This window comes from Engystomops pustulosus, chromosome 9, assembly GCF_040894005.1.
Source record: "Engystomops pustulosus chromosome 9, aEngPut4.maternal, whole genome shotgun sequence".
NCBI lineage: Eukaryota > Metazoa > Chordata > Amphibia > Anura > Leptodactylidae > Engystomops > Engystomops pustulosus.
Window position 1 is genome coordinate 96,137,595 of NC_092419.1, and position 15,008 is coordinate 96,152,602.

At 43.1% G+C, this 15,008-nt stretch overlaps 1 protein-coding gene across 3 annotated transcripts in view; it reads right to left on the reverse strand.

Moving 5' to 3' along the window:
* The window catches only part of ST6GALNAC6 (ST6 N-acetylgalactosaminide alpha-2,6-sialyltransferase 6), a 36,542-nt gene that overhangs the window by 18,729 nt on the left and 2,805 nt on the right, over positions 1 to 15,008 (reverse strand). Inside the window, exon 1 of one of the 3 annotated variants that reach the window (XM_072124180.1) lies at positions 4,853 to 5,058. The exons of 1 other annotated variant lie outside the window; for it this stretch is intronic. In XM_072124180.1, coding sequence (XP_071980281.1) covers positions 4,853 to 4,885 — 33 coding nt within the window. In that variant the 5' untranslated portion in view covers positions 4,886 to 5,058. Of the gene's footprint in view, positions 1 to 4,503; positions 5,059 to 15,008 lie in introns of those variants that run through there. One more of the 3 variants, XM_072124181.1, reaches the window with a different exon arrangement.

Below are 15,008 nucleotides of genomic sequence, written 5' to 3' on the forward strand. Positions count from 1 at the left end.
TCGTCCATAAATTTTCAGACAAGTTTTTCTTTTTTTTGGTGTGGAAGATTTTTTATTTTGTAAGATGCATGAGATGTTGTTTTGTGTATGTGACTTTTTTGTCTGAAAATTGCAATACCTAAAGCAAGCCACAATATAAAAAGTGGCACAGAAAAATGCCTCTTTGGTCTACCGGAAAAAGAGTAGACCGCTCGGACTATCCGAAGAGTTTACAATTCTGTTTGGTGCCACTGAGATCTTAATGGCAAAAAATGGACAGCCCCAATTACACAGGGGCAATCCCAATAACATTGGTCAGGGGTCACTACCGCTTTTTACTTCTTGCCAAAAACAACAAGGTGACACAATGAATGAAGGTATGTTGATTGAGTAGTACACCCCTATCACAGAGAGCGACAGGGTGTTCTCTGTGTGTATGTAGGGTTCCTATTCTATCTACAGTTGATAAGAATTGTCATGTCCTCCGCTGGTCCTGTCCCAGTCTACACAGCAAAGCCTGACCTGGAGAACTCAGTAATCCTACTTTAGTGGCCAATGAGAGAACCATAACAATTCGCGACATGTTATTTGAAATAATGTTAAAAAACTAAAGCCTTATTAAAATTACGTTGACACTTCCCCTTTGAGTGCAGGATGCCTAACAAGAAGACATTGGGGCAGATTTAATTACCCGTTCTGACGCGTTCCCCGAAAAGCGCATTGTCCAACCAGAATCTGCCATGATTCACTAACATTGTGCGCCCGATATCGAGCATGTGTCCGACACAGTTCACCTTCTTCTTCCTGGTGCATGTAAGTGCTTGATCTTTGCGACACAATTTGAAAGTTACATCCCGCGCTTAGTCCAAATCAGTCAGATCATCCGACGTCCGCCATTCGATTTCTGCCGCATCAAAGCCGGCGTTGCCGCGCCATAATCCGATCGGGTACAACACAATCCCCTGCTAAATACCTTCACAGCGGCGCAAATCCTGAAAACAAAGGAAAATCCGACAAAAGTGCGGCCCTTAGTAAATAAGCCCCATTGACTTAGTAAATAAGCCCCGTATTTGTCAATGTAATCAGGATAAAGTGGTTGTATGAGGGAAATGCAAACTAATGAAATCTCGTCTCTACAGGTAATTTATTCCCATCTCCTCGCCATGATGTACCGCGCGTTTCAGGTTTCCGTAACCTAATTCCCATACACTTTGCTGTGTATAAGCAATTGACTTACATAAACCCTTCAAATTTAAAATGTTTCCCCTATAAAATGTCTCTTCTGGTGACGCGGCCCCCGCACCCACATGTGAGAGGGACTTACGCTGCCTCTTTATAATTCACTGTGAGTAATTTCCTCTGCAATAACATCTCTCACGGGACACTGCTGTGTAATAGGGATTATAGTATTAGCACGTTACTTGCATAGAGTAATAATATCATTTACTTAAGGAGGATACACACTCGTTGTCTTGAGAAGGATATGTACCGTAAGTCATGATCTCTGGGTAATGGATACTTGTTCACCCCACCATTGCAGCTACAATATCATCTGTGTCTCCATCTCTCCTACAATGTCTATCGGCTACATGGTGGTTTGTCCTATATTCTTTCCTCCATGCTTTACACTGAAGATTTGCTCATGTAGATTTTTTTTTAAGACCCCACTTCTGAGGATATATATGTGTAAAATAAAACAGGTGCCAATTTAATGGAATTTTCCTCTGTGACCCCTATCATTGTTATATATGTGCTGTAGGGAAATCCCCTTTTAAGGACTAGGTTTCCTAAGTGTCACCTCAGACTCATCCCCTCCCACGCTTGGCGATCTTCGTCAGCTCCGTAGAGATGAATGGTGCAGCACGGTCATGCGCGGGCGTCTGCTCCATTCCTCTAACGGAGCGACGAGGGGTCCGAAAGAGCTATATGGGACCCCATCAGACCCCTCCTTTTTGTGATCTGTGAGGGTCTCATCACCGATCAGCAAGTTTGGGACCAACTTGTATTTGTGGGAACACCCCTTTAACAATAGGCCCAGGAGAACATAGCAGATCAGGAGGAGATGAGTAACTGGTCTGGTACTTCCCATAGGATGCAATTAATTTCCTAATTAATGATCTGTACAGTTCTGTTTAGAGGGAACTTGTTGGATCAAAGTGCCACTGAGCAGGGGGAGCGGAGCGGATAGATATACAGGTTAGAGGGGAAATATTTAGTATAACGTGTTTTCTCTAAACAACTCTGTCTATTTTAAGCTTGGGAGTCCAGTGGCCGGTCCTACTCAGTGACAGGTAGTTATCTATGTATGTATCTCTGAGGAGGCCTGCCCACTGGACTCCTAAGCTAAGGACAGAAGTTTGGAATAATACCAAGCTATAATAGATAATTTGTCCCAATCTTATGTATTAATCTCCTCAGCTCCTCCTGCGTTATAACACACTATGTAAAATCTGCTCAGCTCCTCCTGCTCTATATCATGCTGCCTGCAGAAAGGACACTATGTACAATCTACTCAGCCCTTCATGCTATTTAACATGCTGCCCCTGTGCCCTTTTCTGTAGCCCCCCTTTATAGTGCTCCCATTTCTGTAGCCCACTTTTTCTGTTGCCTGGCTTTATAAGAAGGGTGCTACAGAAAAGGGGGCATTATAATAACATGCCTATAATGTCCCCTTGTCTTTGGCCTTTTCACTGCAAAAAAAAAAAAAAAAAAAAAATATATATATATATATATATATATATATATATATATATATATACCGTATATACTCCAATATATACGTATAAGCTGAAGCACCTATTTTAAACACACTAAAAAAATGGGAAAACTTATTGACAAGGATGAGAAATGCTGATGCTACTCTTTAATAAATGTCCAGCATCTTTCTCATCAATGAAATGTCCAACAGCTTCCCTTCAATAATATGTCCAGCAGCAGCCTTCCCGCATTAATGAAATGTCTAGCAGCAGCCTTCCCGCATTAATAAAATGTCCAGGAGCAGCCTCCCGCATTAATAAAATGTCCAGGAGCAGCCTCCCGCATTAATAAAATGTCCAGCAGCAGCCTCCCCGCATTAATGAAATGTCTAGCAGCAGCCTTCCCGCATTAATAAAATGTCCAGGAGCAGCCTCCCGCATTAATAAAATGTCCAGGAGCAGCCTCCCGCATTAATAAAATTTCCAGGAGCATCCTCCCGCATTAATAAAATGTCCAGGAGCAGCCTCCCGCATTAATAAAATGTCCAGGAGCAGCCTCCCGCATTAATAAAATGTCCAGGAGCAGCCTCCCGCATTAATAAAATTTCCAGGAGCATCCTCCCGCATTAATAAAATGTCCAGCAGCAGCCTCCCCGCATTAATGAAATGTCTAGCAGCAGGCTCCCCGCTTTAATAAAATGTCCAGCAGCAGCCTCCCCGCATTAATAAAATGTCCAGCAGCAGCCTCCCCGCATTAATAAAATGTCCAGCTCCTCCTGCTATATATATGCTGCCTGCAGATAGGACACTATTTAGAATCTGCTTGGCTCCCCCTTCTCTATAACATGCTGCCTGCAGATAGGACACTATGTACAATCTGCTCAGCTCGTGCTGCTCTATAACATGCTGCCTGCAGATAGGACACCATATATAATCTGTGCAGCTCATCCTGCTCTATAACATGTGGCTTGCAGAAAGATCACTAAATGGACAATCTGCTCACCTGCTTCTGCTCTATAACATGCTGCCTACAGATAGGACACTATGCACAATCTGCTCATCTCCTCCTGCTCTAATAAATGCTTCAGATAGGACATTATGTACAATCTGCTTAGCTCCTCCTGCTCTATAACATGCTGCCTGTAAATCTTCTTTCATTTCGGGTAATCTCAATGTTAAATGGTGTTTTCCAATGACTGCTGCACATCAGAAACATATGGATATTTGGAGGGATTGTATCCATCATCCGTCTTCATGGAACGAATGGAGCTCAAGTGCTCTCTGTTATCAGGAAACCCTTTAAGAATGTCAATCTTTACCTTGATAAATATGAGGGATACATTACATGATGACAATGAATGTGCAAATCTTTGTTTCATTTTTGGGTTTGTTACACTCCAGCGATGGATACATACTTCATGCGCCTTTTAACTTGCATTATTTATAAATTGCGCCTCCAAATGGAGAGAGAATACTTTAATATCTTCTTATTGCCCCTCGGTGAACCCCTTCTTTCCGTACACATCTAGGAAATCCCATGCCCTCCCGTATTATGGAATAACACACGGATATAGTATCCCCTGATACTAGGCCACCATAACAACACCTGTTCTGAGTCACTATGGACCTACAGGCCACCAAGCCGAGCTACAAACCATAGCAGAAGAATATTTCGGTCACCCTCCCGGAATTACGGTGGCAGCTTTGCGAAGGCAGCGGTGAAGCAGCTGGCACTGACTCCCCATACAGGACGAGGGGCAATGATGTGGACTCATTATATAAGAACAGCTGTCACCGCTGCTCCCATCCCTTCCCCCCCTGCACTTACCGGGGCCATAGGAGCACTCAGATGTCCCCTCTGGTCACCAGGCCTTGACGTCAGGATATTGCTCCTTGCCGGTTGTCACGATATTCTCTCTTCTTCTTGGATCAATCCTTGTCTCGCAGCAAACCATACATCCCTATGCATCTACCTATGAGCAGTCTAGAGGAGACTGTCTCTAAGTATTAGATGGGGGGTCCTCCTCTCTGCAATCCTACATTTGGGGTCCCCGCTCTTCCGTCATTGTACCTACACTTGGATGACCCCCGTCTTCCTCCTTGGAGGGTCTCTGGCTATATACAGGCCTCCCGATCCAAAATGAGGGTCTTTCTTTATGCGAAGGTCTGTCACTTACATCCAACCGTGCAGACGGTCTGTCGTATTGCATTTATCCCTCTCTCCAATTCGTCTGTGGAGGCATTGCCCTGTAGTGTTTGAGGGTCTCTGTCTGTGTGAGGGTCTCTCCCCTTTCTGCTAAAGTCTGCAGCTGCTACATGGAAGCGGTGGAAGACGGCGAGCCGACCACAGGGTCCTAGTGCCCGCAGCTGTCTACAGTGCACTGGTGCTGAAATCTGTGATCACACATCTATAGAGGAGAATCCCCAGATTCAGTATATATGATATATAAACGTACATTACATATAGTTATGCATGGTTCTTCTTTTTTATTTTATCATCTAAAGGACACAAATGGAAGAATAACCCCGTTGCCCTTTAATTTGGGAATGTTTGGTATCTGGGTGATAGCGATGTGTAGGGCAGAGGGATTAGCTTGCAAATCCGCATTCCATATTTGTACATTATTAAGGAGCGTGGATGTCACCCGCCAGCCCTGGTATTGTCTAAAGCGATTCCGGCTCAATTCACATGCAGTAGATTTTGTTGCAGAAAATAATGAATTTGTCTGGAATTTCCATGCAAAATGTCATTGTTGAAACTCCATGGCATTTTACAGAAACCATCTACCGTATTTTTCGGACTATAAGTACAGTGCGCCTTACATATGAACCGTACTTACAGACAACAGCTGCCTTGAACTGTGCACAGGTCTGCCACCTGCTGGTCATTCATCCTTATAATCAGGTGCGCCTCATAATCCGGTGCGCCTTATATATGAACCTAGACGTTTTAGCAGGCATTTGATGGTGCACCTTATAATCCGGTGCGCCTTATGGTCCGAAAAATACGGTTCTTCTCAATGTGATGGGACTTTCACAGATTCTTGGTTTTTGATGATATTTATCAAAAACAGTGCAAATCCTCTAATTTATGCCCAAATCATATAAAATGCTGTATTTCACACACTTTCTTGTAATGTTTTTTTACTTGACCCGGTGAATATGGTATGTTTGTGCACAAATCGGACTAAAACCCCCTCTGGGAATTGGAAATGTCCATTTTCGTGGATCAAAAAAGTCACAACCGCTGCAAATAAACAACCAAAAAAGGTGAAAATTCAATTAACTATTAAAAATACTGGATTGGCAATATCATATTTGTGTGATTTGTCAGCCAGAATCACACAAAGATAGAATTTATTCAATCGAAGTTGACGTTACTCGCCGAGGACTTTGAGGGGGAGTCCAGTTTAGAAAACCCCCTGTCCTAAACGTGTTTCATAATAGATGGGGTCTTATTTTCAGAATTTTGATCTTTTGGCCAAGGTGGGAGACTCTACAAAGACTATTGCGCAATGTTTAAAGGGGATATACTAAGTATGATTGTTATCACCAATCAGATCAGTGGGGGTCCAACTGCTGGGACCTATACTCCTATAGTATTGTATGGAGTAGCTTGATGCATGATCAATCTGCTGCTTCTCTTAGTAGTGAGAATGGGAGCCCTGTTCTCATGATCGTTGGGGGTCCCAGCATTCGAACCTCCACAGCTTGGACCGTGATAATCTATCCTGTGGGTAGGGACTAACCATCAAAATTAGTGCAACGGCTCCTGTATAGTGCTGTATGTATACTGCCAGAGACCCCTTTAAGACACTGATACTCATTAGTCGGAATTTGGCCGACCCCCACAAACATTGTGACATACATGTACACCTTCCATAGAATCTTCATTGGGGTAAGTGTAGAGATAGTGTATAGATGATAGATTCCCAGTTCTTTAGGTTCTTATGGTCAATATGGCTGCAGTAAAGCATCTCTCTGAATGCTGTTCAGGCAAGATGGCCGCCCCATGATCAGGGGGCTTCCAAAAATTTTGATTTATAAATGCCAAATCTTCCCATTTCTACACTGACGCGTCCATCTTATTAACCCCCTGAACAGCTTTGCCATTCAGGAGTCTGGAAAAGTCCAGTGACAACACTTCTGGGCAGGAAGTGGCTAAATCAAACTTTCTATAACTTGATAGAAGATGATAACTTGCTGATTTATATTCTGTGACGATCATATGGTTTTAGGGAGAAGTGCACAGTGTATTATGGTAATGGATACCATCTGTCTCGTATTTGCTAGATCCATCTCCATGTGGAGTGACAGAACTAATAGGAGCAGAAGAGTTTAATTGTGGCATCAATCTGCCATTCGCAAGGCATCATGTCATGGTAGCTAACAGCTGAGGAAGAACTTCCCAGATTTTCTTATTAAAACTGAAGAACATTAGACAGGACGGCCATGTCCTGTATGAGGGATAGAAGTACAGGCATGTATGGAGAAAATAGATTCAGCCTATAGGGTCCAAGGGTATATGGAAATCAGGCTATGCTCACATCGAAGTCACAGAGCCTGACAAAAATATCAACAGATGCCATAAGGGGAACCCAATGGACCCTATTAACGTCAATGGTGTCCACTGGGATCTGTTATACGATAGATCCCTCTTCATAGGGACTGTATTGTAGGGGGAACTTGCACAAACTCCATATACAGGGTGTAACAAAAAGGCTAGAGCAGTGGACTATCTTGCAAAATACACTAAAAATATATGGGAGGGGATAAACATGAGTCCCCGGCCTCACACACATTGGGCAGGGGTGTATAATGTGAGTCCCTGCCTCTCTCAAGTCTTAAGTCTCCTTCCCTCTGAAGATGGGAAGTTTTCTTCGAATCCTCTATATGAAAGGAAATCTGCCATTTGCTTTTATGCATTATGAACCAAACATTCCTTGAGAATACTGTAGCTACACTGATGCAGAAGAATATCTTGTTTAATCCCTAAACTGAATGGTTTTGCTGAAAAAACTATTAAATTATGATAATGAGGCTCTGTGGCTGCCCCAGTGCTCTCCTCACCCTAATTATGCACTGCTCCAGCCTTGTCCTGCCCAGTGTAAGCCGAGAACATCATCACTGTGTTGTCTTTGACAGGCAGAAATAATCAATCGCTGCACCATCCCCTAGTTGCTGTGTACGAGTCATCCAGTTCAGGTTGATTAGTCCTGTCTGGACAGTTCAGGCAGATCATGTGTATGTGGGAGTAATGTGCTTTATGTAGGGCAGCCAACCTTTCCCAAGCTCCTGAATTTTTTTTTTAGCAAAACTACTCAGTTAAGGGATTAAACAAGATACATTTCTGCATCAGTGTCACTACAGAATTCTCAAGGTATGTTTGGTTCACAATGCATAAAAGTGGATGGTAGATTTCCTTTTAGTGCTGGAGTTTGATGAAATTGGATAGCTTTTAGAAAAATATTGCATACGTCTGTTTTCACACATTTAGATTTTTGGCAATTACAGCACTAAACGTCAATGAAAAAAGACACAGGTCAAATCGATGTAATTATTCCCGGGGAGTCCAAATCTGCAATAAAAAATGGGAGTTTCCTTTTAAGATTTTGAAGTTGCCCCACACCCAGGGGGTGTGGGTAGGGGGCCGAGTTTGGTATCATTGGATAGATTTTTAAAAAATATTTGACATGTGTATTTTTAGTTTGTCAATCCGATGAATGTTTTGTGAGATATTGCACCCTATATAAGATAATCAGCCATTATTGGGTCCAGTGTAATGACCAGAGATGACTCTAAAGAGACCTGTCACTAAGTACTACATTCTGAATACTTTCTGATGGTTACTGATCCATTTGGTGTTGGTTTCTTTAAAATTCATCCGTTAAAAAGATATAAAGATACGGCCCTGAAAACTTAGACATGAATTAAATTATATTAGCCAAGGGGGCGGTAACTTTTTATTTTTCTCTCTGGGGGTGTGTCCCTGTAATAGGGTAACTACTTCCCATCTACACTTCCGGGGGCCATAACTATTGAACTGATGTATGGATTGTAATAAGGTGATTAGTGATCATTAAGTTTAATTTGCCACGGATATACTGTGTACATTCTCTGTGACTAAACAAATGGAGCGGCAGACACTGACGTTACATGTAATTCACGCTCTCGTTCTCTTCCGAAATATGTTTACTTGCCGAGATAATGCTGAGAATGAAACACAATTTCAGTAATGTTCTGTAACAGTTCTGAAAGCAATTCGCAGAATTTTCCTCAGCCCACTCACTATTGTATCCGCTGCCAGTGCCGGAAGTATAGGATCAGCCATTGCCTGAACATCTCAGATGTAGAAGACGACAGCAGGAAGGAAAACTGAATGTATGAACTGGGGCTTATAGATCAGGGTTTTCTAACTGGGGCTGATTTTGCACCTCTTGGCTACAGAGAAGACCCCGTAGACAAATAATGGATAGATATAAACACAACGTCAGCATGTATTACTATCAGTTGCTTCTGGCCAGCAGTTTTTATGCCAGCGAAATGTGAACGAGCCCTTAGTCGTCTTTAGTTGCTATATTTACCAGCCATGACTATACACTCCTAGTGTTCAACATTGCTTCACACAACATGACATCCTTGGCAGCTGTGCCTCTACTGCCCCCCCCCCCCCCCCCCCCGCTCAGGAAGTAAAATGGTGACATATCGTTTCACCAAATTATTTCACAGCCTCCTACAAGATCAGTATGCGGTTTCCTGAAATACTCTGTGCCGCTGCTGACTAGCTATGCACACTATAGACTTTCCTGTCACGCCGACCATTCACGTCTTCAGGACATTGTATTTCTGTCCACTTTGAAGTAATGCGGATGGACAGGAGGGGGGTAAAAAGTTGCACAAGAACAGAAGTCTAAGCGCTACGGAATATGGCACTATATAAAGATCATTATTATCATTACGTAGAGCTTTTCAGAAAATAATAGACAGTTATGAAAGTCCAAGATTGAGTTCTGATCATTTCTATATCAGGCAAGAAAATGACCGTAATAGCTTAAAATTGGGGAAATAATAGGGGGAAGCTGCAGCAGGGCTTCAGAGCATCACAGCACTAGTACCAGTAGCTCCTCAGGGCGACCACACGGCAATAGATGCCACTTCCTCCTCCTGGACAGACCTGACCGCTTCTTCTTCTGTGGTTGTCTGAAACTTAACTAACTTCGAGCCTGAGGTAGTCCCAGGTCTGGGTGATGGGTAGAGATGAGTTGACCCAATGTTCAGGTTCAAACACACGACTCAGATAATCCCGCAATATGTCTGGGTTGTGTGTCTAAACCATTGGGCCACATTTACTTACAAGGTCCAGTCGTGATCCCAGGGCGCGTTGTCTGACGCTGATTCGGGTCTGCCGGGATTCACTAAGATCGTGCGGCCGATATCCAGCAGGTGTCACTGCTGTGACGTGGTCCGCCGGAGTTCATCTGCTTTTTCCTGGTGCATGTGAGTGCTGATCTTGCAACACAAATTCTTTTTAAAATTATGCGTTTTTTCCGAATCCATCAGGTTGTCCGACGGCCACACTCCAATTTCTGTCGCGTGAAAGCCGGCGCCGACGCGACACAATCCGATCGCGTGTGCCAAAATCCCGGAGCAATTCGGAACAAAACGGAAATATTTGGGAAACCCGACGAAAGTGCGGCGTTCGGACCCTTAGTAAATGAGCCCCATTGGGTCTATTCATCTTTAGTGATGGGCTATCCTGCTATGAGCTAGCTCTCCCTGTTTACATCGAGGCCCCCAATGCCGGATCTCTCCGACTCCTTGTGATATATTTCACATTCCGGTCACCCTCTCAATGTTCCTTGCAGCCCTTTGTCAGGCCACTGTCTCATCTACAGGGGTCTTTCTCTGCCTTCAGATTCCACCCTTGGTGACCACGATTAGTCCTGCACACTAATGTCTGTATAAACTGTATAAACATTTCCTCCACAACAAGTCCAAGCGATTCTGCCGCATCTTGTTTTCACTTTTTATTTACTTCCTTTCCTTAAAGCAGAGAAGCCACAAGGGATCAGCCCCCATTGAATGACACGGATCCTTGTGCAGATCAGAAACAATGTAAACGGCTTATCCATGGCAGATCCACAGAAAACCAAAAACTCCAGGGGAAGCTGTGGAATTCATATTGTAAAATATCCTGCTGGAATCTGCATTGTCATAATTTGCCTCACATTGAGTGTCCATCACAAGGGGCACCAGAGCGGTGGCGATTGAGCACCGGGGGATTTAACAATATTTATGACTATTTTTAACACATTATTTACATATTTTTTGTTAAACTCTTGGTTACATACGAAATAGGGTCCTTGGGTTTGTACTTAAGTTGAATTTGTATGTAAGTCGGGACTGTATATTTTATAATGGTAGATCCAGACAAAATTTTGTTTTTGCCCCAGTGGCAATTGGATTTTCTAAATTTTTTTGCTGTAATGGGACCAAGGATTATCCATAAAGCTTCATTACAGACACCCTACAGCTGATCTGGGAATATAGTAAAGCATTCAGAGAGCTTCACCAGAGGTCACAGTCGGCAGAGAGGTCCGTCTGTAACTAGGGGTTGTCTGTAAGTCGGGTGTCCTTAAGTAGGGGACCGCCTGTATAGTTTATGGACACAATGGTGCACTTTTTCTGAATTAAAGAGGGCCTTTCACCTATAAAAAATGCACTAGGAGCTTCTTACTAAGGTAAGCAGCTCCTAGCACTACCTCAGATGCAGCAGTGTTACACTGCTAGCGCTATTGGAAACCTCTGATAACGCTAGCAGGTACTACAGAGATGTACAATAGGAACGCCGGACCGCACTCAAAGGGGTACGGCATATTCATGAGGGGGCGTTCCGAGGTGCTGCTTCTTCCCCGGACCACCACCCCCACTCCATAGGCCGGCGGTGACTGCCAAGCTTCATGCCTCCTAGTACCGCCCCCTCATAGATACGCCGGACTGCCGGGATAAATTCTCTGTCTGTCTGTAGCTATACACTCATCACACTGCTGCCAGCAGGAACTCAGTGGGGGTCAATTAGTAAGGGCCCGATTCGCGTTTTCCCGACGTGTTACCCGAATATTTACGATTTGCGGTGATTTTCCCTGTATTGCCCCGGGTTTTTGGCACACGCAATCTATATTGTGGCGCATCGGTCGCTGGCATGCACGCGAAGGAAATCGGGGAGCGTGGCCGAATGAAAACCCGACAGATTCGGAAAAACCAACGCATTTTTTTAAAAAACCGTGTCGCTCGGCACGCGCTTACCTTCACTCAGCCCGGCTCGGTGTACTCCAGCGCGTTCTGATGCTCTTCAGCGCAGCAGCGACATCTGGTGGACGTAGGAGGAACTGCCTTAGTGAATCGCCGGAAGACCCGAATCCACCGCAGAGAACGTGCCGCTGGATCGCGAATGGGCGGGTAAGTAAATCTGCCCCAATGTCTGTGTCAGTGTGAGAGCTCAGTCCTGGAATGGGAGGGACTAAAGTGTAGGGAGCAAAGAGACCAAGATGGATTCCCCGACCCTAAATTAAAGTTACAGGGTCGTGTCTCTTTAATAATACGTCATTGTCTCTTTGACAATGCTATACTATCTGCAGGTTCAATGCATTACTTGAAAATAAAAATGAGCAGATTCTATATATATTTTTGAGAGGGGGAAAAAAACTATCACTCATAATTTATAAATGTAAACCTTGGCTTAAAGGGGTATTCCAGGAATATGAACATCTGATAAAACAAAAAATCCATAATGCTAAAAAATAAGTGAATGAATGCAACAGAACTCAATGTAATTAATCAATAACCAGAGCTTAAATAGTTTGCTTTTATGATTCCAAAATTTTATGGGGTTTCTAAAGTAGGCTGAGTTATCACCAAGATGGCTGCCATCTACAACTACAACTCTCATGATCCCTCAGTTCTCAGTGACAGCTCCTCCCTCTCATGCTCTGCTCCCAGTGATGATGTAACAGAATGTCCTGCTCTGTTACCATAGTAATGATGTGTAACTGTTATCACTGCGCATTACCTCACTGAAATAGCATCTCACCACTACACTGGTCATACTGCATGCACTGCAACCAACCGACTACAACCAAACATAGTGATGATCACATAACCTGCCCAGGCAGGTACAGGACATGATCTGAGCATGTGACCAGCAGCCATTTTCCGTCCTGTGTCTTCTCCACAGGGACAAAGTCACAGGAGTGATTAAATGGCTGGTAGCAGGGGAGCAAAATTTTACATGACAACTAATTACATATTAGCCTATATTTTAATGACCCATTTTGAACACGAATTATTCCTGGAATACCCCTTTTAAAGCAAACCTACCATCAAAATCACACATGATAAACTAGGGACACTTAGATCCATGCACCGTGACTGTGGTTATCTTCTTATATACATCCTTCTAAAATCAACTTTTAAAATTATGCTATTGGACTAGAAGGACTGATAATTGCATAATTGTAAAAATTGATTTTAGAAGGAAAGGGGACCATGGATGACAAATATAAAATGGTGCCTGGATTTTATGAGCTTTATCATGAATATTTATTTTGATTTCCTTTTGAGAGTCCAGTGGGTGGTCTTAATCAGTGATTGACAGATCTGTGCATGCTAGGACTAGGACTTCTATTGGACCAACAATTTTTAAATACTAGTTTTAACCTGCACCTTTAAATCGGAAAGGACTGGTAAAATAAGAACATCTTTGGTTTAAATCCTTCCCAGATCTGCCGTCTGTTTCATTCCATTCCGCTTTGGAATCCTGAATGCGGGTGAGAATACAGTAACCGCTGCCTCAGAACAGGCACAAAGTCATCCTCTCCACTGGAACTATTTTAGGAATATTAATCTTTTAATCCTGAGGCATGTTATGAAAATTGTCATACTTTTGCTGAGCTACAATACATCTGGCGGTTCATAAAAAAATTGTGTTCTTCGTGCACTGGATCTGTGATTAGTAGAAATGGGTATAAGGAGCTTTACAAGACAAGCAATGTATCAAAATCAATCCCATTTCTGAAGAAGAAAGCTGCACCTCTAGTGCCGCCTGTTGATAAATGACTTTCTGCTTGTCACCTCTCCAGACATGTCTTCTCTTAAATTAAGTTGTATTTTCCATGAAATTTTTAATTAGCATTGTTCCTCTGTTATTCTTCCTAGAAATATATCAATACTTTGGGGTGTATCTACAGGACTGGGACAGAACAATATCATTCCCTCCCCCATTTAAGAACAATATCTCCTCCTTCGCTTATCCTTAATACCTTCCCTCTAATTCAGATCCCAGACCAGAAACCAAAATTATCTAGCCCTGAAGAACCTATATACCCAAGGTAGACCCCAAACCAGATTCATAAGACAGACCCACTTCCCATAATCAGACCCTAGATGGGCCAAGATATGGCCCCCTAGATTAGTATACAGGCAGTCCCCAGGTTACGTACAAGATAGGTTCCATAGGTTTGTTCTTAAGTTGAATTTGTATGTAAGTCGAAACTGTATATTTTATAATTGTAGATCCAGACAAAAAAATTTTTGCCCCAGTGACAATTGAAGTTTCAAAATTTTTTGCTGTAATGGGACCAATGATTATCAATAAAGCTTCATTACAGACACTTTACAGCTGATTATTGCAGCCTGGGACTATAGTAAAGCATCCAGAGACCTTCACCAGAGGTCATAGGGGGCAGAGGGTGCGTCTTTAACTAGAGGTTGTCTGTAAGTCGGATGTTCTTAAGTAGGGGCTTGTCTGTATAGATCTCTAATTACAGACCCCAATCTAAATCCCTAAAACCGACTCCAGAGCAGTCATATCCCTTAAACATGCCCAGAACTGGAACCCTAAACTTCTTAACAACCCAGACCCCCTAACCTTGAAATCTGGATACCAGATTTGGCCCCTAAATTAATTCAGATCCAAAACCAGATCCCTTCATTCAGGACCCAGATTCCTATGATAGACCCTAAAGTAATAAAACTGAGGACTGGCCTTGAGATCTAACACTTAAGAATAGCTCAGTTATGACTACCTAAATCAGTGATGGCAAACCTTTTAGAGATCGAGTGCCCAAAATGAGACCCAAAAAACACTAGCTTTTCCCAAAGTGCCGACACGGCAATTTAGGCAGTAACAAACTTATTGCTACCAGAATCTTTGAGCTCCAATCCGACCCTGTCCACACCTTTTTACTCTTTGGACAGGACCAAGCAGCACAGGATGGGTCACTTTAAAATAGCAGGGCACTACTTGGACTGACTGAGACTGTAGGAAGATGCCAT